At 42.6% G+C, this 24,061-nt stretch overlaps 1 protein-coding gene across 5 annotated transcripts in view; it reads left to right on the top strand.

Annotated features, from left to right (window-relative positions):
• The first annotated feature begins 220 nt into the window (after positions 1-220).
• SKA3 (spindle and kinetochore associated complex subunit 3) overlaps positions 221-24,061 on the top strand; it is a 37,777-nt gene continuing 13,936 nt past the window's right edge. Inside the window, exons 1-9 of one of the 5 annotated variants that reach the window (XM_075851633.1) lie at positions 265-326; positions 2,916-2,986; positions 3,119-3,233; positions 7,309-7,373; positions 7,928-8,093; positions 8,443-8,821; positions 10,014-10,096; positions 21,185-21,311; positions 21,856-21,932. In XM_075851633.1, the coding sequence (XP_075707748.1) occupies positions 3,131-3,233; positions 7,309-7,373; positions 7,928-8,093; positions 8,443-8,821; positions 10,014-10,096; positions 21,185-21,311; positions 21,856-21,932 (1,000 nt within the window). In that variant the 5' untranslated portion in view covers positions 265-326; positions 2,916-2,986; positions 3,119-3,130. Of the gene's footprint in view, positions 327-2,893; positions 2,987-3,118; positions 3,234-7,308; positions 7,374-7,927; positions 8,094-8,442; positions 8,822-10,013; positions 10,097-21,184; positions 21,312-21,855; positions 21,933-24,061 lie in introns of those variants that run through there. The other 4 variants (XM_075851632.1, XM_075851635.1, XM_075851634.1 and 1 more) reach the window with 4 other exon arrangements.

Raw genomic sequence — 24,061 nt, forward strand, 5'->3', positions numbered from 1 at the left:
TGCACTGCACATTACTGAGGCGGCTCATACACAAATGTTTTATTTTGCACTAAACATCCAATTACATGTATAAGAAGATAAAAAAACAACACAACCCCATCCTACAAACATATTCCCTGGATGTTTTACTGCATCTCACCACTAGATGGCAGCCTGATTATAGAAGACCACTCCTGGACCAATGAACGTCGACTTTCAGTAGTTCTGTGCACGGACAATTGTGTCAATAAAGTTCTACCGTCGAAAGTTCAGGAAAAAAAATTCAAGTTGTTGGCGGCTGCGGGCGGACGGCCGGGTGAGCAGAGAACAGCGGTCCCGGGCCACAGGTGCGGAATATATAATGTAATATATCAGGTGTACTCAGCGCAAGGCTCGTTGTAACGCTCATAACTTGTGTATATAGCCTAATGTGTATACTGGCCTTACTATGTGACTACCTAGTGATACACTACAAGTACCAGCATGCCTTATCAGCGGGGCATGCTGGGAACTATTAATCTGACTAGGGTGTATGGCATAAACTGATTATCTATTGACTATGATTGATAATATAAGTTATAATTGTGACCAGTTGAGTAATTTGGGGCATTCTCTGTGTTGTGCGGTGCAGAATGTTCATTTCTACTGATTTTGATTACGACTGTAACAGTTTGTTTTTCTCCAAGAGGAAATCTGTCCAACCAGATCCAAATATCCATGTAAATATTGCACTTAAAGGTTAACCCCTTCCCGTCGCAGCCATTTTTCTAATATTCATTTTTGTTTTTTCCTCCCCACCCTCCAAAAGCCATAATGTTTTTATTTTTTCATTGACGTAGCCGTATGACGCTGATTGGTCACTGATTGGTCAGCGTCATACACTCCTCTCCACAACGCCCACTTGGTCAATAGTAAAAACACGCCCAGTTGTCCATTGAGAAACTAATATAGGTCATAACTACGTCACAAATGATAATTTTTCTAACTAAAAAACACTGCTGTTATCTACATTACAGCGCCGATCACATCATGTACAAGATAGGCCACTTATTATGTGGTGACAAAGGCTCTTTATTACTAGGACCACTGCTCTTTATTACTAGGACCACTGTTCTCTACATTACAGGGCCGATCACATCATGTACAAGATAGGCCACTTATAATGTGGTGACAGAGCCTCTTTAACGAACTTCCACTTATTGAGCTGTAGTTTCTATTGGTACCATTATTATTTTTTTAAATAGTGTTCACCGTGCAGGCTAAATGTTAGGCCCCCATGCACACGAAAGTGAAAACACCCGTATTCACAGGCCTTAATTACGGGCCCATGGACTTCTATTGGCCACGGGTACCTCCCCATATGCTTACGGGAAGGTGCCCGTGCCGTTGAAAAATATAGAACATGTCCTATGTCAGGCCGTAATTACGGCACGGGCAGGCCCATAGAAGTCTATGGAGCTCCCGTAATTACGGGTGACTACGTGTGTGCACCCGTAATTACGGGAGCATTGCTAGGCAACGTCCGTAAATAGTCACTGTCCAGGATGCTGAAAGAGACGATCGGCAGTAACTCTTTGAGCACCCTGGACAGTGACTGCCGATCACAATATAGATCAACCTGTAAAAAAAAATAAAAGTTCATACTTACACAGAACTCCCTGCTTCCTCCTGGGATGACGTTTCAGCCCATGTGACCGCTGCAGCCAATCACAGGCTGCAGCGGTCACATGGACTGCCGCGTCATCCAGGGAGGTTGGACTGGATGTCAAGAGAGGGACGCGTCACCAAGACAACGGCCGGGTAAGTATGAATTTTACTTTTATTACGGAAAGGGCTGTCCCTTCTCTCTATCCTGCACTGATAGAGAGAAGGGGCTGCCGATTAGTGCAGTGCAATTTTGCAGTGAAAATGTGCCCGTAAGTACGAGTGGAATACGGGTGACCAAGGACCCGTTTTTACGCCAGTATTTACGGCAGGACAAAAATACGTTCGTGTGCATGAGGCCTTATATTGTAAAAGTTTGTGTCTTTTTCGGACGCGGCCATACCAGTTATGTTTACTTTTTTTAGTTTACGCTTTTAAAAAAAAAAATTGTAGGGAAATTTGAAAGGTGTGTTTGGTTTATTTGGGGGGTTTTTGTTTTTTTAACTTAATTAAAAAAAACAGTAATTTAACCAGTATCTAACAATGCAATAGATATTTCTTGGGTTTTGACAGAATTAGGCTACATTCACACGTGCGTGACCGTTTTTACACGTGTAAAAAACACACATAAATCTGTCCGTGCACGTTGCGTTATGCACCAGAGTTCTTTGCGAGTGGCATGCGTTTTTCACACACTCGCAAACGTTTTTGTTTTTTTTCAATTATTTTTTTTGTCTGTGGCTTTGACGCACCCACTGACTTCAACGGGCAACTAGGTGCGTGAAAACGCACCAATATAGGACATGCAGCGACTTTCACGCAACGCACACTCGCTGCAGGAAAACTCACACGTGTTAATAGCCCCATTGAAATCAATTCGGCCGTGTGCTGTGCGTTGTTTCAATCAGATCCACGCTCGTCTGAATGAGCCCTTAGGCTTACAATCTAATGTATAAGGGGACAGCCCAACGTCTTACATTAGGCTGGAGAGATTTAAAAGAAAAAAAAAAAGTATTCCCAGAATGAAGGGGTTACAGTGCTCATCCCTCTCAGATTTGCAGTGGAATAGGAGCACCGCTGTGCTGTCACTTCTTATGATGGTAATACACCTTTACGTTTTCTAATCATGTTTCCCATAGAGATGAGCGGTGTTTGGAATCCACTTATCTCTCTCACCTATTGAAATAACATACATGCTCATGGCCAACTTTACTGATGTGATTCTTATTTCCTGTGTAGTTGTAGTGAGCAGAATAAGGATGTTTTTTTTGTCCGTTCGCTATATTATCCAGCCTGGCAGACACGTACAAGGCGGTATTTGACATTCTACAATGAAACATCTATTCAGCAAATGTATTAACAAGTAAGATGCCATAGAATTCCATTTTAAGTGGAGCTAGCTCAGTTATAAATCATTTACATAGAAAATGTGGAGGGCTGCGGTGGAGTCTTTGATGGGGTTAACATATTAATAATACTTATTTCTCTGCTGCAGATCATTGCAACCATGTCAGTGACTGGAAACGTCTTCAGTAGATTAAGGTGTTTGGCGCTCACTTTGGAGAAGGAGACATCACAGCTTGAGCAAGTGTTCAGTCAAGAAGATGATGGTGAGTACAATAAGGAACTAATACTATAAGAATTTGGGTAATAATCGGAGCCGTATTTCGAAGCTCCTGGAGCTCAAAGTCGTATCCTCAACAGGGCCGCCCACCTACTATGTGCCATTTATAATACTGGTGTCTTCTTATGTGGCAGAGGGGCCATCTGGCCTTGATGACAGTGTGAGCCGAGCTCCAGTCTAACCCCTTAAAGGCAGCAGATAAGATGTCTAAGGGTAGTTCGAATAGTGAGTGCAGCAGTGTCGAGACGTTCCAGCACCGCCACCTATTGCCCGGGCTCTCCTCCAGAACTGCCACTTTCCTTTTTAGGGGACTGAGTGGGTGACTTTCCGTACCAGAAACTCCAATTCAGAGTATGTGCCCTCAATTCTAATTATCCTTAGGCTTTTAATAGATGCCTGTAATTTAAAGGGGTTATCCATGATTTAAAAATTGGCCTATCATTAAATCGTTGGGGGTCCGACTCTCGGCACCACTGCCGATCAACTGTTTTTCAAGGGGCCGCAGATCTCGTATGAGCGCTGCAGCCTCTTCTTTGTTTGACTCGGGTTTCATTTCAGTTTGTTTTTGCACACGCCATTAGTTTCGTAGCGCTGTGCAAGATGTATGTGAGAAGTGATATGAAGGTGGTGGTGTATGTCTGTATGTGAGAAGTGATATGAAGGGGAGTGTGAAAGAGACAATAGTGGGGTGAAGATTGTGAGGAGGTGGAAACCTTGTGGGTGGAATTACAAAAAGAGGTAAACACAGATAAAATTACTTTTGGTGTAATCTATAGACCCCCCAATATAACTGAGGAGATTGAAGTTCAGCTATATAAACAGATGGAGCGGGCTGCACAGGCGGGTACTGTAGTGATAATGGGAGATTTTAATTTCCGGGATATTAATTGGTGTCATGGTTCGGCTTCAACTGCAAAGGGGAGACATTTCCTCAACCTGTTGCAGGAAAATTTTATGGGCCAGTTTGTGGAAGACCCGACTAGAGGTGAAGCTCTGTTGGATCTGGTCACTTCTAATAATGCAGATCTTGTTGGGAATGTCAATGTTCGTGAAAACCTCGGTAACAGTGATCATAATATAGTTACATTTTACCTATACTGTAAAAAACAAACGCAGGCTGGGAGGGCAAAAACATTTAATTTTAAGAAGGCCAATTTCCCCAGGATGAGGGCGGCAATTCAGGATATAGACTGGGAAGAACTAATGTCAAATAATGGAACAAATGATAAATGGGAGATCTTAAAATCTACTTTGGGTAATTATAGTGCAAAATGTATTCCTATAGGTAACAAGTATAAACTACTAAATTTAAACCCCACATGGCTTACACCTTCTGTGAAAGGGGCAATACATGACAAAAAAAGGGCATTTGAAAAATACAAATCTGAGGGTACAGCTGTAGCCTTTGTAAAATATAAAGAGCTTAATAAAATCTCTAAAAAGATAATAAAATCAGCAAAAATACAAAATGAAAGGCAGGCGGCCAAGGATAGTAAAACAAATCCCAAAAAATTCTTCAAGTATATAAATGCAAAAAAGCCAAGGTCTGAACATGTAGGACCCCTAGATAATGGTAATGGGGAGTTGATCACAGGGGATCAAGAGAAGGCAGAGTTACTAAATGGGTTCTTTAGCTCTGTATATACAACAGAAGAAAGAGCAGCTGATGTAGCCGGTGCCAGTGCTGTTAATATATCAGTTGATATACTGAATTGGATGAATGTAGATATGGTCCAAGCTAAATAAAATAAAATAAATGTGCACAAGGCCCCGGGACCAGATGGGTTACACCCTAGAATTCTTAGGCTATGTTCACACGGGGTCTTTTGCCGAGTTTTTTGACGCGGAAACCGCGTCGCAAAACTCGGCAGAAACGGCCCGAGAACGCCTCCCATTGATTTCAATGGGAGGCGTCGGCGTCTTTTTCCCGCGAGCAGTAAAACTGCCTCGCGGGAAAAAGAAGCGACATGCCCTATCTTCGGGCGCTTCCGCCTCCGACCTCCCATTGACTTCAATGGGAGGCAGGAGAAAGCGTGTTTTATGCCCGCGGCGCTCAATGGCCGTGGGCGAAAAACGGCGCGATAATTGCTATTCACACGGAGTATTTTGGGGGAGGAATATCTGCCTCAAAATTCCGTTTGGAGCTTTGAGGCAGATATTCCTCCCCCAAAATACTCCGTGTGAACATAGCCTTAAAGAGCTTAGTTCAGTTATTTCTGTCCCCCACTTCATAATATTTAGAGATTCTCTAGTGACCGGTATAGTGCCAAGGGACTGGCGCAGGGAAAATGTGGTGACTATTTTCAAAAAGGGCTCTAGGTCTTCCCCGGGTAATTATAGACCAGTAAGGTTAACATCCATTGTGGGGAAAATGTTTGAGGGGCTATTGAGATCCTGGATAAACCCTTTAAATGGGTTTTCCAGTTCTAAGAAATTGATACCGAGAGTGAATGGGACAAGGCTGTTATACAGCGAGCCGCCGCAAGTATGTCACGGTACACAGTACGGAGCAATGAAAGGAATGAAGGGGAAGTAACGCTCGTACGAGTGCCATGGCCCCTTCAAAACAGCTGATTGGCGAAGGTGCTGGGAGTCTAACCCCCTCCCCCCCCATCCGGTATTGATGGCCTATTTTAAGGAAAGGCCATCCATTTCTTTGATATCCTTTTAATGGTATTATCTTTACTAACCACTGTCCATATGCCATATTAGTTTATTATCCAGAGAATCGCTGCAAACAGTCAGGTGTTTATGGAGCCCGTCCTGCAGTGATCAGCTGATCGCCAGGCTGGCTTTCATATAGAAAGGGATTTTGATGTTGAGACCACCCCTTTGATTTCTGAAGAGGTAAGTTTTGTGGTCCGTTATATGCAGACCATGTAATTGAGCTGTAGAACCCCTTTAAACGTGCTCTTAAAGACGCAAAACTTTTCTTAACTGTTGCATTTTGCCGTTAACTTTGTAATATCAGCAAAATATAACCTTGTTTTTATAAATAACTCTGCTTACAATTGATAGAAAATAAGTATTACAGGTTTTATTTTCTTCTGATATCTCATGGAGACAGGTAATAGATGGCATGAGTCGTGTTTCATGTGCCAGGGACCCCCCCACACAGTAATGTATACAAACTCCCTTACTACTGCTCTGGGTTCACATCTGGATTCCGGTTTAAAAAGATCCTTATTTTATGTGACGTAGAAAGCTATTTTCACATCTGCGTTCGACTTTCCGTTTTGCTCCGTCATAGGAGCTGAACAATGAAAATAGCAAAAGCTCCAGTACCGTTGCACAACGAAGAAAACCGGCGCCTGATGGAACCCATCGACTTTAATGGGTTTTGTTGGGGTGTCTGTGGTTTTACCAGAAACAATAGCGCAGCATGCTGTTGTTTGCGGTATCTTCGGCCGGATCTGCGGTGGAGGTCCCTAACGGAGCCTCTTAACGCAGATTTGAACAGGCCCTAATAAATGAAAAAGGGTGAAAATAGGAAAAAAATTGGATTTTAGTTTTGTAATCAGTTATGTTCCGTTTCTGACTGATCCATGTTTTCTTGTTTTTTTTTAAATGAACCATTAGGCACATGTCCTGCGGTGCTGGAGGGAAGTTACCAAGCTCTAGCTGAAGTGTGCTCTGCACAGATTGTTTTCTTCTGCACATGTGCGGAAGATTGTGATGGATGCATGAAACGGAAAAAATGATGGATACAAACGACATTCTATTTGAATCCATCATCCATTGACTCCAATGTTAAAAATAACAAACGCTAGTTCTGTCAAGTTCCTTTTTTTTTTTTTTTTTTTAACGGGAAAAATAGTGTTGCGGTCTGTTCTACTGATTCTGCAAAAAAAAAAAACCTGACGAAACGGATTTAGACTGAAGCAAACTGAACTTAAATAACACCCATTGAGCTCAATGGGTATCTTAATGGGAACTTTTTTTTATTTTATTTTTTGACAGGAAAAAAAAAAGCGGAAATCACAGCGCACATGTGGACCCAGCCTTACCTGCAATCTCCAACATCTGTACACATTGTTTCTGTTTTCCTTTTCTTTCCCCAGACTATGAAGAGGAATCTCCGATGCGAGTGCTGCATGACCTGCGCTCCGAGATAATGAGCATGAAGGTGACGTACATTGTGGGGACATTTATAAGTTCTATGAATGCATCTTCTAGATATCTTATATAAAGCGGTTCTGTCCTGGTGAATCATGAGGCCATGGCATAATTGCTTTGATATTTGTCTTCCTTGGAGTTCATATATACTGCTTCCAGCACATCTCCTTGCAGTTTAAAGACCGGAGTCTGGCTCATTGCTCTCTTACTAATGCAATACATGTCATTGTATTGCATGTAATATTATTAAACTTATACATGATGGCTTTGAAATCCTGTCTTCCAGCATCTATCAAAAAAAATAAAAAAAAAATAAATAAATAAATAAATATATATATATATATATATATATTCCAAACAGAAGCCACATTTCCTGAATTTTGGATGTTAAACATAAGATATATCTCAGACGTCATGCTAGTGTAGAATTACATGGGAACAGCAGATTAACAGAATGTATCAGGGTACTGTGATGGGACGGAGGATACACCTAGTAGAGGCAATGCTCGTATCCTGTCCTACTTCTGATAATTGACGTGTCGTCTCACGTCCCTCCCTTTACAGAGTGATATTCAGACCACTATTGATAAAAATGAAAAGAGGGGACAAGAACTGAATAACTTTATAAAGCTCTGTAAAGTGACGCAGCAGAGAAATGCCTCAGACATCCAACAAATCAAAGACACGTTCCAGAATTACGGATATAAACCACTTGACGGTGAGACACCAGGTAATGGTATATATAGGTTATTTGTCAACTGTTCTACAATAAGGCTATGGCTCCATGGTGACTGCACACGAGACACCGAAAAATACAGAATCACTGCGACCTCAATGTTTCCCTGTGGGAGAAAAAAGTTGCAATCGGCCGTTAAGGAAAATGCGACATAGTTAAATTTCGTTGCAAGGTCGCATACAAGTTTTAACACCATTTGGGAAAGATGGATGTTGCATGGCTGGTAACCCTGCAATGTTACGACGACTGCAGCTGTGGAGTCCTGGCCTTTTCTGTGCCTCAGGAGGAGTTGACCGGATAAAGTCTGTGTTGCTTATAATGTTGTTTTATTCATTATTTGCAGAAAATGGTGACCATGAAGCGGTTAAACCTGAGAGTGCTGCGGAGAGTTGTCAGAGCTCTGATTCACAAGGGCTTCCTCCCCCACCAGTCCTTGAGAAGCCGGGAACCTGGGATTTACTGCGGGCCCCCCAGCTCTCTGACTTTGGCCTCTCTCATTACCAGCTGCCTGCAGTATGGAAGCCACAGAATAAAAACGCCCCAGAAGAAAAGCCCAAGCCCTTATATAAAGATATCCGCTCAGTAAACGTGCCAAAAACCCCAAAGTGTGCCTTACGGAGGGAAGAAGACTTTTCACAAATACAACACTTTGGAATTAGTGAATACAGCGCAAACCTGAACGATGATTATACAATAGCTCTAATAAACAAGAAAAAGGGAACGTAAGTGACAGGAAGGTTCAGACATGAACTGATGACACCGCACATGCCCTACATTTAGTGATATGTGCCTCAGAGCACACTTTAATATACACAACCTATCTCCAACCTGAAATTTGGGTGTCTGTTGTTTTTGCTTTTAAAGAGGACCAGTTGGCTCTCCTGACTTGTAAATATTTATAATCCCAATGAAATTATAATTCTGGAGCATCTTCTCTTTGAACGCTGCATTGTGTCAATCCTCTGTTATTCCTCCTGGAAATGTATGAATAAATTGACAACTGGGCAAGATCATTCCCCTTCTCAATATGGGGTTCCCTACACTGTCAGACCGTTACAGCGTCCGACACTTACAGCTTGCGTAAGCGATACACCCCATTGACAAAGGGTATGGTAGTTTTCATGTATTTATACATTTCCAGGACCAATAATAGAACAACACAGAAGACGCCCCAGATTTGCTTATTTTACAAGGAGTATAAGTATTTAGTAAAACAGACCTGTCCGAAGAGCTGACCCGTCCTATTTAAGTGAAATGTAGGAGATATATTGACAAGATAATATACCACAGATCTGGCAATATGAGTATGGGTCTGAAGGGGGGTTTTACACTGTGCGATTATCGTGCAGACGATCGTTCATAGAACGCTCATGGTCGATAATTGCCCTGTGTAAAAAGGGCAGCAATCCGCAGATGAACAAGCAAACGCTAGATCATCTGATCGTTTTAAAAAAGTTAAATATTATCGTTGTCGGCAGCACATCTCTGTAAACAAGGAGACGCACTGCCGACATGATAACATATGGGGACGAGTGATCAGAGTAACGACCGCTCGTCCTCATCCACAGCTCCGTGTGACAGGAGCAAACGAGCGCTGATCAACGATGTCTCGTTGATCGGCGCTCGCTGCACCGGCCGATTGTTAGCCGGTGTAAAAGGCCCTTAAGTTCTGCGCAAACTTGAAACTCCCAAACAGCGCTCGTGTTTTCATATTTATTTGTGTTGTTGTCTCTGCTATAATGATCAATATAATAATGGCCACGAGGGAAATCCAAAGGGAAGAAAAAAATTGATGCGCGCTTTGGATTCTGTGACATCACAACATAGTTGGCCCCTGTTCATGTAGTAAATCACTGTGGAGTAGATGCACCCTGAATATATTACTATATTACTTACTCCCATTATCCTCCACAGTGGTCCTGAGAAGCCAAAAGACTCATCATCCAGGGACTTTAAAAACCTGCTTGCCACCCCGGCACATGTGACTTACAGGAAAGGTAAGTTACTACAGAACAGCTGTTTTTTTATGAGAATATATTTTAGGCACCGTGTCAGGTTTGAAGAGGTCTTGTGGGGCCAGAACAGTGGAAACCCCAACAAGTGACCCCATTTTGGAAGCTATACCGCTTGAGGAAATTATCTAGGGGTATAGTGAGCATTTTGACCCCACAGGTTTTTTTTCAGAAAATATTGGAAGGAAATTGAATTAAAATCTGCATTTTAAAGCAATTTCTCCCGAGTAAAATTAACACCTCACATGTGGTCATAAACGGCTGTTTGGACACACGGCAGGGCTTAGAAGGGAAAGAGCGCTGTTTTGGCTTTTGGAGCTCAAATTTAGCAGGAATGGTTTGCGGAGGCCGTGTCGCATTTGCAAAGCCCCTGAGGGGACAAAACAGTGGAAACCTCCCACATTTTGGAAACTACACCCCTTGAGAAATCCATCTAGGGGTGTAGTGAGCATTTTGACCGCACAGATGTTTCATAGATTTTATTAGAATTGGGCAGGGAAAATAAAAACAATCCTTTTTCTTCAATAAGATGTAGCTTTAGCTCAAAATTTTTCATTTTCTCAACCAATAAAGTAAAAAAAAAAGCACCCCAACATTTGTAAAGCAATTTCTCCCGAGTACGGCAATACCCCATATGTGGTCATAAACTGCTGTTTGGGCACACGGTAGGGCTCAGAAGGAAAGGAATGCCATTTGGTTATTGGAGTGCAGATTTTGCTGGATTGGTTTCTGGGCGCCTGTGGGACCAAAACAGTGGAAACCTCCCAGAAGTGACCCCATTTTAGAAACTACACCCCTCAAGGTATTCACCTAGGGGTGTAGTGAGTATGTTAACCCCGCATGTGTTTTGCAGAAATTAGTGTGCACTTGATGTTGCAGAGTGAGAATGGGATTTTTTTTGCATAGATATGCCGATATGTGGTGTCCAGCTTGTGCCACCCTAACAAGACAGCTCTCTAATTATTTTGCTGTCTTTCTTGGTTTTAGAAACACCCTACATGTGGCCCTAATCTTTTGCCTGGACATTTGACCAGGCTCAGGAGTGAAAGAGTACCATGCGAAGTTGAGGTCTAATTTGGCAGCTTACACAGTATTGGTTCACAATTGCAGAGGCTCTGATGTGAAATATTAAAAGAAACTCCTGAGAAGTGACCCCATTTTGGAAACTGCACCCCTCAAGGCATTTATTAAGGGGTGTAATGAGCATTTTCACCCCACAGGTCTTTTCCATAAGTGATTGCACTGCGGATGGTGCAAAGTAAAAATTTCAATTTTTCCCTAGATATACCATTCAGTGGCAAATATGTCATGCCCAGCTTATGCCACTGGAGATACACACCCCAAAAATTGTTAAAAGGGTTCTCCCTGGTTTGGCAATGCCATATATGTGGAAGTAAACTGCTGTTTGGGCACGCTGTAGGGTTCAGAAGGGAGAGAGCGCCATTTGGCTTTTGGAGTGTGTACTTTGCATTTTGGGGTACATGCAACTTTTTATCCTATTTTTTGGGAGGCCAGCTGACCAAAAACCAGCAATTCTGGCATAGTTTTTTGTGTTTTTTTTTGTTGTTTGTTTTTTTACGTCATTCACCATGCGTTATAAATTACATCTTAAAGGGAACCTGTCACCAGCATTTCACCTGTTAGACCAGCAATACCAGGTGGTAGTGGGTGAAAAATCATTTCTATATAACCTAGAATTGTCTTCTTAGTTGGCTCCGTAGCTTTAGTATTCAGTTTTTTAGTGTTCCCACACCGTATGCTAATGAGCATGAGTCATATCTTCGTTAGAAAAGTCATATCTTCACTCCTCACGTCTTTCCGAGTTTACCCCACATCCTTACTTTTGATTGACCGCTCCACGCCTTCCCCCAGCACACAAAATGCTGTGCTTGTGCATTGGTGTCCTCTTCTGGTGTGTGCGTGTCCGGGACACCGGATTATTACAATAAAAGGCGCAAAATGTTTGCAGACTATTATTTGCAGTCGGAGGAGGAGTTTAAGAGAGGGGATAACGGCAATGATAGCAGCGGCCAGTGAGGGATAAGTAAAGTTCAATAGGTGAAATGATGGTGACGGGTTCCCTTTAACTGTATTCTGCGGGTCAGTACGATTACGGCGATACCTAATTTACAGCACTTTTTTTATGTTTTACAGACTTTTTGCGCAATAAAATAACTTTTTGTAAAAAAAATTATTTTTTTTCTGTCCCGAAGTTGTAAGAACCATAACTTATTTTTTCGATGACTGAGCTGTACGAGGGCTTGTTTTTTGCGAGACTAGCAACGTTTTTATAGGTACCATTTTTGGATACATGCGACTTTCTAATCACTTTTTATTCTAATTTTTGTGGGGCAAAGTGACCAAAAAAATGAAATTCTGGCATTGTTTTTTACTTTTACTTTTTTACGCCGTTCACCACGTGGAATAAATAACAGATTTTTATAGTTCAGGCCGTTACGGACACGGCGATACCAAATATGTATGGTTTATTTTTTCAATAATAACTGACTTGATAAGGGAAAAGGGGCGATTGTGTTTTTATTTTATTACTTTTTATTATTTTTTACAACTCTTCTTTTACAATTTTTTTTCATTTGTTTTCAAACAATTTTTATTGTCAAAATTCATGCAAAATCATATACTGTACAATTTCATTGCATTTTGAGAATAAACATTTCTGAAAAAACAGCCAATGTACACATCTATTTAAAGTAGAAAATACATTAGAACAAAGAAAATAAGACAATAGAAAATAAAGAGAGGAAATAAAAAAAAAATTTTTTGGCATGTGGTATAAATTGTAAAACCTCAAGAATTTATGGAGTAAACTATACCCATTGGTAATTTAACAATTGACAATGTTTGGGCATAATCAAAGATACCACCAGTGAAATCTGTCAGGGAGATCTAGATCTATCCATATAAGTCAACCAAGGAGACCAAATATGCAGAAAGTCTGCCTGTCCCAGTGCATTAGCTCCTCAAACCTGCGAATTTCTTGTATCTTCAATTCCCACTCCTCCAAAGTAATGGAATCAACAACTCAGCAGCAGTAATTAAAATTGTGGCTAGATCATGTCTCCTGGGAGTAAAGGAATCCGAAGACAACCATAAGAGAACTACTTGAGGAGACAAAGGAATTGATGTGGAACAAACCGAATTTATTGTAGTAATGACCTTCCTCCAATATCCCTGTATCAAAGGGCGCTCCCACCAGATGTGAAGCAAAGTGCCCCTATCAAGTGAACACCTCCAGCGTTTATCCGTTATATCAGAGTTTACCATATACAGCCATACCGGAGTCTTATACCACCGGGATATAAGTTTATAAGAATTATCCTTAATTTTATTGCACTGCGAAAAACGCTTCAAGATAGTCTGTTGGTCTTCTGTAAAGGTAGATTGTAAGTCCTGTTCCCACCTCGAGATTAGATCTAATTTGCCCTCTTTCTCACCCAACAACAATAAATCATATGACCTAGCAAGTGCACCTTTTTGGGATATAGTATTCTGTAATTTATGTTCAAATGAGGTCAAATTATGTGAAGTGTCATAATGTGATTTGTATTTATCACACACAGTCTGAAAATCTTGTTTTTGAATAAAATCAGATAAAAGAAGACCTGTTGTCCTAAACAATAAAGAAGCCGAAACCTGCGACTCCGTATCAAAAAATTTGGATACCGGCGTGTTGCCTAGGTGTCTCCAAAAGGAGGTGACCGGAGTTACATAGTTACATAGTTAGTACGGCTGAAAAAAAGACACATGTCCATCAAGTTCAACCAAGGGAAGGAAAAATTTCTACACATAGGAGCTAATATTTTTTTGTTCTAGGAAATTATCTAACCCTTTTTTAAAGCCATCTACTGTCCCTGCTGTGACCAGCTCCTGCGGTAGGCTATTCCATAAATTCACCGTTCTTACTGTAAAGAAGCCTTGTCGCCTCTGCAGCTTGAACCTTTTTTTCTCCAGACGGAGGGAGTGCCCCCTTGTTTTTTGAGGGGGTTTTACAAGGAACAGGATTTCACCATATTTTTTTGTATGTGCCATTCATATATTTATATAAGTTAATCATGTCCCCCCTTAGTCGTCTTTTTTCAAGGCTAAATAGGTTTAATTCTTTCAATCTTTCCTCATAACTTAAATTTTCCATGCCCCTAATTAGCTTCGTTGCTCTTCTTTGTATTTTTTCCAACTCCAGGGCATCCTTTCTATGAACTGGAGCCCAGAACTGGACTGCATATTCTAGATGAGGCCTCACTAATGCTTTGTAAAGTGGTAATATTACATCCCTGTCCCGCGAGTCCATGCCTCTTTTAATACACGACAATATCCTGCTGGCCTTTGAAGCAGCTGATTGACACTGCATGCGGTTATTTAGTTTATGATTTACAAGTACACCCAGATCCTTCTCAACAAGTGAATCCGCCAGTGTAGCGCCCCCTAGGACATATGATGCTTGCAGGTTTTTCGTACCCAGATGCATAACTTTACATTTATCTACATTAAACTTCATCTGCCAAGTGGACGCCCAAACACTTAGTTTGTTTAAATCTGCCTGTAATTCATGAACATCTTCCATAGACTGAACTATATTGCATAGCTTGGTGTCATCTGCAAAAATAGAAATAGTGCTATTAATCCCATCCTCTATATCATTAATAAATAAGTTGAATAATAGGGGTCCCAGCACTGAACCCTGGGGTACACCACTTATAACCGGTGACCATTCAGAGTAGGAATCATTGACCACAACCCTCTGGATACGGTCCTTGAGCCAATTCTCAATCCAATTACAAACTATATTTTCTAAACCTATAGTCCGTAATTTACCCATTAGGCGTCTATGGGGGACAGTGTCAAATGCCTTTGCAAAGTCCAAAAACACTAAATCCACAGCGGCCCCTCTGTCTAGACTTCTGCTCACCTCTTCATAAAAACAGATTAGGTTAGTTTGACAACTTCTGTCCTTAGTAAAACCGTGCTGGCTGTCACTTATAATGCTATTTATTGTCACATAATCCTGTATATAGTCCCTCAGTTCTCTTGGGATCTACCAGAAAGGGCAAAAGACTCAAAGGCAATAGTGGATAATTGTCAGATAAGAGAGATGTACGCGTATTAAAGGGAATGTGACGCTAGAAATTTTTTTTATTTTTTTTTTAGTTAAACAATTAGTGTATAGGTGATTAAACATTGTTCTAAATTTTTTTCACGAGTCAGGAAATATTATAAATTAGATTCTAATTTATAATATTTCCCAGTGCTGGTCACTAGATGGAGCAATTCCCAAAATTGCAGCATTGCATGTGGTAAAGCAACCACATTGCTTTATGCTGCAAAATTTGAGAAAACTCACTCGCTCTAGTGAGCTCACAGAATCCTCCCTACTTTATCCTGACTAGTACCGGGAGAAACGAGGGGATTGAACGGTCAAACCTCCTACACTGTGTGCCGCCATTTTTTGAGCTAACACACAGTGTAGTAGGTTTACATACACTAGTAAACACACAGTAAAACACTTACATACACAGACCTAACTTACCTGCTCCAGCCGCCGCCGCTCCGTCTGCTACCTCCCGCTCCAAGTGCACAAATCCGGAAGCCGCGACCGGAAGTAGTAATGTTACTGTCCGGCCGCGACTTCCGGTCCACAGGAAAATGGCGCCGGACGTCGCACAGTTCAACTTAGACTGTGTGGGAGCGGCGCATGCGCCGTTCCCACACAGACGGCGTACAGCATAGTGGATGGAATGGGCCCCGTTCGCATTCACTATGGGACTGTATGTGCCATATTCCATGTCTGTATGTGTCGTTAATCGACACATACAGAAATGGAAAAAAAAATGGCAGCCCCCATAGGGAAGAAAAAGTTCAAAAATAAAAAAAAGTAAAACACAAACACACAAATATAAAAGTTTTTAATAAAACACTAAAATCTGATGTAAAAAATTATTTTTCGTGACAACGTTCCTTTAACCTGCCAAACCCTTAGAATGCCCTTCAATAAAATACTGGAACATATAGAACTCGGAGAAAAGGGTCTCAATCCCCAAATAAACAGCTGGTCAGGTAACCCGAGAAGCTCTCTCTCCAACTCCACATGAAGAGTAGACTGAGATGTGTTAATCAGAAATTGGCATCTACTTAATTGATTTGCCTTGTAATAAGTAAATAAATCTGGTACTCCCAAACCTCCAAAATTTGGTTTCTGAATGAGTAACCGGTATTTCAGACGCGGCCTAGCATTGTTCCACAAAAATGCAGAAAACCGTTTCCTAACCTTCTCAAAAGACGTTCTAGGTAGCCATATCGGAAGTGTCTGTATCAAATATAGAAGTTTAGGCACTATAAAAGATTTTTGAGTCCCATCCAGGACAAATATGGAACTTGAAGTTCTCTTAATTGGGACTGTATAGACGAAAATAAAGGCATATAATTACAATTATAGAATTTTGCTGGATCTTTAGTGATTTGAATACCCAGGTACGTCAAATTGCTACCTGGCCACTTAAACAAAGAGTTCACCTTGAGAGGAGCAATAACAGAATCAGCCTTAGCCCACCACTTTATGTCCGTATTGAAGAGAGGAATGGGTCTATAACTACTACAACATGTAGGATCTTTCCCTTCTTTAGGTAATATTTGTAATATGAGCCTCTAATGCCTGTTTTGGGAGAGTATCACCTCTAAGCAGAGATTTACAGAGTGCAGTGAAGTGAGGGAGTAATGTGGATTTAAACTTTTTATAAAATCCCACTGAAAAGCCATCTGGGCCCGGGCTCTTCCCAGAAGGAATGGTCATCAAATATTTTTCTAATTCCAGTTCCGTAAATGGACATGTAAGAGTATCTAAATCCTCCCCCTCTATTTTTGGAACATCAATGGCAGCACGGTGGCTCAGTGGTTGGCACTATTGCCTTGCAGCGCTGGGGTCCTGGGTTCAAATCCAACCAAGGACAACATCTGCATGGAGTTTGTATGTTCTCCCTGTGTTTGCGTGGGTTTCCTCCCACACCCCAAAAACATACCCATAGGGAATTTAGATTGTGAGCCCCAATGGGGACAGTAAAAAAGTGGACCTCTGTACAGCGCTGCGTAATATGTTGGCGCTATATAAGTAACTGAAATAAATAAAAATGTCCGCCAAGAAATTAGAGATCATGGAAAACTCTTTTGTAACTGATGGGGCAGACCCAGAAGAGGTCTGTAAATTCTAATAAAAGGCTTGAAAAGCCTCTGCAATGTGAGCGGTGTCTGAAACCACTCCCCCTGTCTTTTTTTTAATTTCGGGTATAAAAGTCTTCGCTTGTTTGCGAATTAAGGCCGTCATCATTTTATTCCCTTTGTCACCATGAGCATATTGCTTATATTTTGAAATTTGGATGAGTTGGGCTGATTTAACAATAAGAATGTCTTTCACCTTATCCCTAAGACTAGTCAATTCCGCTAATGAAGAGATGGCCACTGTCTTCTTGTGTACACCCTCCAGAAGGGCAATTTGAGAAAATAGAGCATTTAGTAGAGCATTAGTCTTTTTCTTTACATGTGTACCCAAGGAAATAAGCTCACCTCTGATCACCGCTTTTATGAGCCTCCCACACAATCGGATTCGAAATAGAGTCTGAGACATTATGAGTGAAATATTGAGATAAATGATTTCTCAACAATCTGGGCATTAGTCTTATCCGCTATAAGATTGTCATTGAGTCTCCAACACCAATCTCCCTTAGGAATACCTACTAAATTTATAGATACTGAAATCGGGGCGTGATCTGATAATAAAATATAACCTATGTCCGCAGATCGGACTAGTTAAGTATATTTCTGCGAAAGAAAAATATAATCTAATCTGTGATACGTATTGTGAGTGGGTGAAAAATAAGAATAATCCTTATCTAACGGATGCTTTAATCTCCAGACATCTGTCAAGTGCAGGGAATTCAAAGCCTTGTTCAAGTGTGCTAGTGTCTTATACGATGCGTGCCGTGATCCCGTGGTGTCCAAAATCGGGTTAAGGGGTAAATTCAGGTCTCCACCCACTACCAATATCCCGAAAAATCACGTAAGATGTTCAGGGTCCGAATAAACCAAGAAGACTGACCGGCATTAGGAGAATATAGATTAGCGAAGGTATACACAGCGTTACCAATCTTCCCTCTAATAAACCAGTATCTACCATCTGCATCTTCTAATTGTGTTCGCAACGAAAACGGAATGCATCTATGCATAGTTATGCTAACCCCTCGGGCTGCAGACTGATAAGGACAATGAAACCATAAGTTAAAATCTCTGGTAGGGAGAGTAGGAAGTTTTGTACGTTTTGAAATGCGTCTCTTGTAAAAGAGCCACACGTGCAGCCTGCTTTTTCAACATTCTAAGAACTTGACTGCGCTTCTGCGGTACATTCAGACCCCTCACATTATGCGACGCAATCTTAAGTTCCGCCATATCCCCCAAGAATCCACTTCAATATCTTCATATTCCACCGGACATTACTATTCTAATAATTTTTTGTTCTTTTTGTAAATCACCTTATTCCATAAAGGAATAAAACAAGAACTATGGAAAAGGGTGCAGTCTCAATAGCTAGAGAAACAATCAGCAGCACCCTAAATAAAGGAGAAATACACCTGCCAGAAAAGAGTTGGGGGGTCACTATAGAATACATGAGATTGACCTCAAGGCATGGCAACCCAAACCCATCTCAAGCAGCTTTTATAATGCTATTAGAATACCAATAAGACACTTTAAGTACAATTATATTACATTATACAATCAAATGTGAGGACCATGAAACCATCAGTAGTCAACTGATAGCAAGTTAGGTATGACTATAAATCACCCAAGTCCCGTACAGGAGCAAATAAACTGAAAGAGAAGTCCTCCATTAGTACAAGGAAGTATGCAAAGACATATTTACTATGGAGCGACTAAGAGTCCTCAGGTCGAATCCACTCTTGGGGTCATGGGAGTGTTTTTTCTTCCCTTTCAGCGAGCGATATCCAGACACCCTTGTCCAGGGATCAGCCTCACGTAGGGTAGGTATCCTCGGAGGTTGAACCAAAGGAAGCCACGATGGAATCTCTATAGGTTGTAAGCCAAATCCCAGGCAGCACGAAGATCTTCTGGTTTCCTAATCACAATTTGCTTATCCTGTTTAATAATCGCCACTCCAAAAGGATACAGCCAACTAAACGGAATGTTGTTAGCCCGCAACATATCCAACAATGGCTTCAATATGCGCCGTTTGGCAAGTAAGTCTTGGAAAAGAAGAATAGAGGTTCCTTCATAGTGAACACCATCTGAAGCCCTTGCCTGTTTTAGAAGTGCTGCTGTATCTACTTAACTAAGTAGACCACAGATTACATCCCGAGATGGATCTTATGAACGTGGTTTAGCCCTCAAGGCCCGATTGTATATGTTCAATGCAAATTGAGGCAGCTCTATCCTCTCCCAATATAGAAACAAAAATCTCCTGAGCAACTTTAGGCAAAGCCTCGTGGGTCATGGATTCCGGAAGGCCGCGAATCCTAATATTCTTGCGGCGACTTCTGTTCTCCTGATCTTCAGCTTGCAATAAAGCCATGTTAATGTCGTCATGTTGTATATGCAATGTCTCTTGTACAGCCTCTCCAAATTTGACCACCTCAGTATGTGTGGACTCTAGCATATCCACCCTTTCCCCTATATGTCGCAAATCCGCTTTTATATCAGCCAAATCCTTGGCTAAGGGACCCAGGGCTTTAAAAATAACTCTTAATGAATCCTCTTGACACAGGGGCATAAGCTTACTCACCCCCAGCTTCCGAGCGATCTCCTGTGCTGCCGACATCAGAGTCTTCTGCAGCCTCATGGCAGCTCGCGTCCTCCGGCGCCATCTTGGATGTACGCGGCGGAGAGTGATCCAAAGTTTTCCTCAAAAACTTGTCCAAATCGGCTTGGTTTTTCGGGGTGCCTGAGGGATCTTTGCCCTTCTCCTTCATGGTCCTCACCAACTTCCCGTGTCTTATCTCGCTATAAGCTCAGGAAAGTCAGGTTGCAGCAAGATCTCCGAATCAAGCCACATTCTCTGCTCGTTGCCAAGCTCCGCCCCTTTATTTTGTTCTTTTTTTTTCGTCCCACTAGGGGACTTGAAGGTCCACCTGTCAGATTATTTTTCTAAGAAATGACACCACCTATGTAGTGCAATGTATTAGATCTGTCAGTCATTCACTGACAGCAAGCCGATTAGGCTTCACCTCTGGGCGGGGCCTAATCCGCTTCCGTAATGGCAGAGCAGGAGGCCATTGTTAGGACTCCTGTTGCCATAGCAGCAGCCCTGCTATAGCATGGCAGGGCTGCCGATCTGCTACCAACTACAAAGATGTAGCGATCGCTGCATCTAAGCGGTTAATAGCAGGAATCGGAGCTAGCTCCAGTTCCTGCCGTCACAGGTGGATGTCCGCTAGAAGGTGCAGCTGACACCCATCGCTGATGCCGTCTCAGCTCCTGAGCCGGCCCCATCTTGCCGGCGGCCACGGGAGCGTTGTAGGCCCCGCCTCCGGTCGGGTCCTGAAGTCTTCCATACTAGGCATACCGGGAGGCCAGTGTTAGGCCTCTGGTTGCCTGTGCAGCCACCGGCACCGGGCAATTTCATTGCTGGGGTGCCGATGAGCTGCAAACACCTTAAATGCAGCTATCGCTTTTGACTGCTGCATAAGGGTAAATGGCGGGGATCGGAGCAAACGTCGGTTCTCGCCATTACCCCAGGGTGTCAGCTATAACATGCAGATGACACTCGGGGATGGTGGCACCGACTCGGCTTCTGAGCCGGTGTCTATCATTTGTAGTATGAATACAGCAAAATGCAGGAAGCATTAGATTTCCATGACATATCCATGCGACAAATGTCGGGAAAGGGGTTAAGGACAGTCGTTTTCTAATGCATTGTTAGATTGTATTGTTCAGACTTTTCCATTTGAGCTGTCACCATGTTAAAAAATATCTCCACTGTATATGAAAAGCCACATTTCATTAGAGGCCATTCTCTAGGCTTTGGCACCATTTCACCATAAAACCATTTGTTCATAGATTTTGATAGCGTGGACTCCCCACTACCACCTGCATTCTGCACCCCGGGACTGAAGGTGCATAAGAAAGTCGGCCTTGATGCAATGGATGAAATGTGTGACGCAAATCCCCCTGAAAGTAAGACAAAGTAAGTGAAGAGTATACACCGGTATGTTTGTATCATACGAGTGATGCTAGTGGGGGATGTGATGATGAGGCTTCCTTCTATCCATTCTACAACATCTGTATGCCGGAGCCCCTACATCACTAATGTCCTTATGCACAATGTTTTTAAAGGAGTTGTCCTGTGGCACAAAATGTAAAAAAACAGAAATCCACAAAATACTTTTTAGATGCTTTGCTCATTGTTAGATATTATTTTCGGGTTACTGCACACCCGGTTTTCGTTTGGGTGGGATTTTTTTTCAGCGCCGATTCGGAACTGAATTGAAAAGGACAGTGTGTTAGTACGGGAGCGGTTTTCCTATAATATTATTAGTGGTTAACGGTTCTTTTAACCCTGGATTACCCCTTTAAAACCAGGAAGTTTCTGCATATGAATGGGATTCATAATACACCTGAGAATAGGTTTCCTTACCTTTCTCTCGTCTTAAGGATATGTGAGTATATTATTTGCATGGTAACTTGCTAAGCACAGTAAACATTTTATCTATATATGTTAAATTTTTTAGTGGGACAGATCATGCCACCTCTTCAAGAGATGTGAAAAGCCACCACCCTATCCCTGTGTGCCAGTCACTGAGAAGTAGTAAGTTCCTGCACGTGCAGTAATCTTGGTATAATGTGTTACCCGTTATGTGGACCTCCCTCACTGGATCACTTGCTTGTAACATCCCCAGTTTTAAGCATCCCTTGAAAACGGAGACCCAGTCACATATCTCCACGTACTCTGTCCCCAACTAACTCCCTTTGTTGCATCGTTCTGCACTTTATACCAATGTCTGATCAGTTACATTCTGAGTGACAGGTGATCGCGGTATTATTTATATACCGCGTTTGTCAACGTAAGGGCCTGGTCCCCAGGACAAAATTAGTACCTTGTACCTGGTGTCACTCCTCTTACATTTAGATTGTAAGCTCTTCTAGGCAGGGACCTTTCTCCTTTTGTCTCACTCCTTTTTTATTTGTTTTGATCATTTTACTTGTTTGTTACTTCCTCAATTGTAAAGCGCTGCAGATTATGTTGGTGCCACTGGCGTAGCTATAGGGGTCGCAGCGGTCGCAATTGCGACCGGGCCCCGAAGCCAGGGGGGCCCACGGCCCCCCGCACCACATCAATAAAAAGTTACTATAGTAACTCGGGCCGCGGGCCCCTGTTACTATAGTAACATACTTTACTTACCTTCCTGGTTCCGGATCGCAGCGGAGGTCCTGACGTCAAGCGCTGTGCGCAGCGCATGACGTCACCACGCTATGCGCCGCGCACAGCATCGAGACTACAGAACTCCCGCTGCGGCCGAAGAGGAAGGTAAGATAGCCCTGACTGGCGGCGTCCGACTCCCGGGACCCGCCAATCAGCTGTTTTGAAGGGGCCGCAGCACTCGTACGAGAGCTGCTCCCCTTCATTCCGGTCACACTGTGAATCGGTGTCGGCGATTCACAGTGTGAGCGAGTAGTGAAATGAAGGGGAAGCAGCTCTCGTACGAGTGCTGCGGCCCCTTCAAAACAGCTGATTTGCGGGTCCCGGGAGACACATCAGCTATTGATGGCCTATCCTGAGGATAGGCCATCAATGTTTAGGGACTGCACAACCCCTAAGCCTACGATGTAGCAGGCTTAGGGGGCCCATGAGACAGGATCACAGATTGTGTGATCCTGTCTGCTGGGCCCTGTATCTAAGCCAATCACATGGTAGGCTTAGATACATGGCCCATGCGTGATCCTGTCTGCTGGGCCCTGTATCTAAGCCAATCACATGGTAGGCTTAGATACATGGCCCATGCGTGATCCTGTCTGCTGGGCCCTGTATCTAAGCCAATCACATGGTAGGCTTAGATACATGGCCCATGCGTGATCCTGTCTGCTGGGCCCTGTATCTAAGCCTACCACACTGTAGGTTTAGATACAGGGCCCCAGCACACAGTAATCTTATACTGTATAAGATTACTGTCTGCTGGACCCTGTATCTAAGCCTACCTTGTGGTAGGCTTAGATACAGGGTCCCACAGACAGTATCACACATGGGCCCTGTATCTAAGCCTAACACGTTGGACTACGGAGGATTCCAGGACTACTTCAGACTACAGCTTTTTTTTTTTATTTCAATAAAATATTTTTTCTATGTCTTTGTGTTTTTTTTTAAACTATATTACTACCGCCTTAGTAATGGCCGCCGGCTAATTGACAGCATCCATTGCTAAGGCGGGGCTTAGTGTTAGCCGATGCAGAGGCTAACACTATAACCCCCTTTATTACCCCGGTACCCACCAACACCAGGGGTGCTGGGAAGAGCCGGGTACGATCCAGTACCTGACCATCTGTAGTGATGGTCGGCTACTGGGGTGGTGGCAGGCTGGTATTATCAGGAGGGGAAAGGCCAAAAACAATGGCCCTTCCCACCCTGGTGATGCTAGGCTGCTGTTGCTTTATTGTATCTGGCTGGTTATGAAAAATGGGGGGGACCCCACGTCATTTAAAAAAAAAATAATAATAATTGGAAAGAACGATGTGGGGTCCCCCCCATTTTTCATAACAAGCCAGATACAATAAAGCAGGAGCAGCCTAGCATTACCAGGGTAGGAAGGGCCACTGTTTTTGGCCTTTCCCCTCCTGATAATACCAGCCTGCCACCACCCCAGTGGCCGACCATCACTACAGATGGTCGGGTACTGGTTCGTACCCGGCTCTTCCCAGTACTACTGGTGGTGGTGGGTACCG

Source organism: Rhinoderma darwinii, chromosome 2 (assembly GCF_050947455.1).
Source record: "Rhinoderma darwinii isolate aRhiDar2 chromosome 2, aRhiDar2.hap1, whole genome shotgun sequence".
Taxonomy (NCBI): Eukaryota; Metazoa; Chordata; class Amphibia; order Anura; family Rhinodermatidae; genus Rhinoderma; species Rhinoderma darwinii.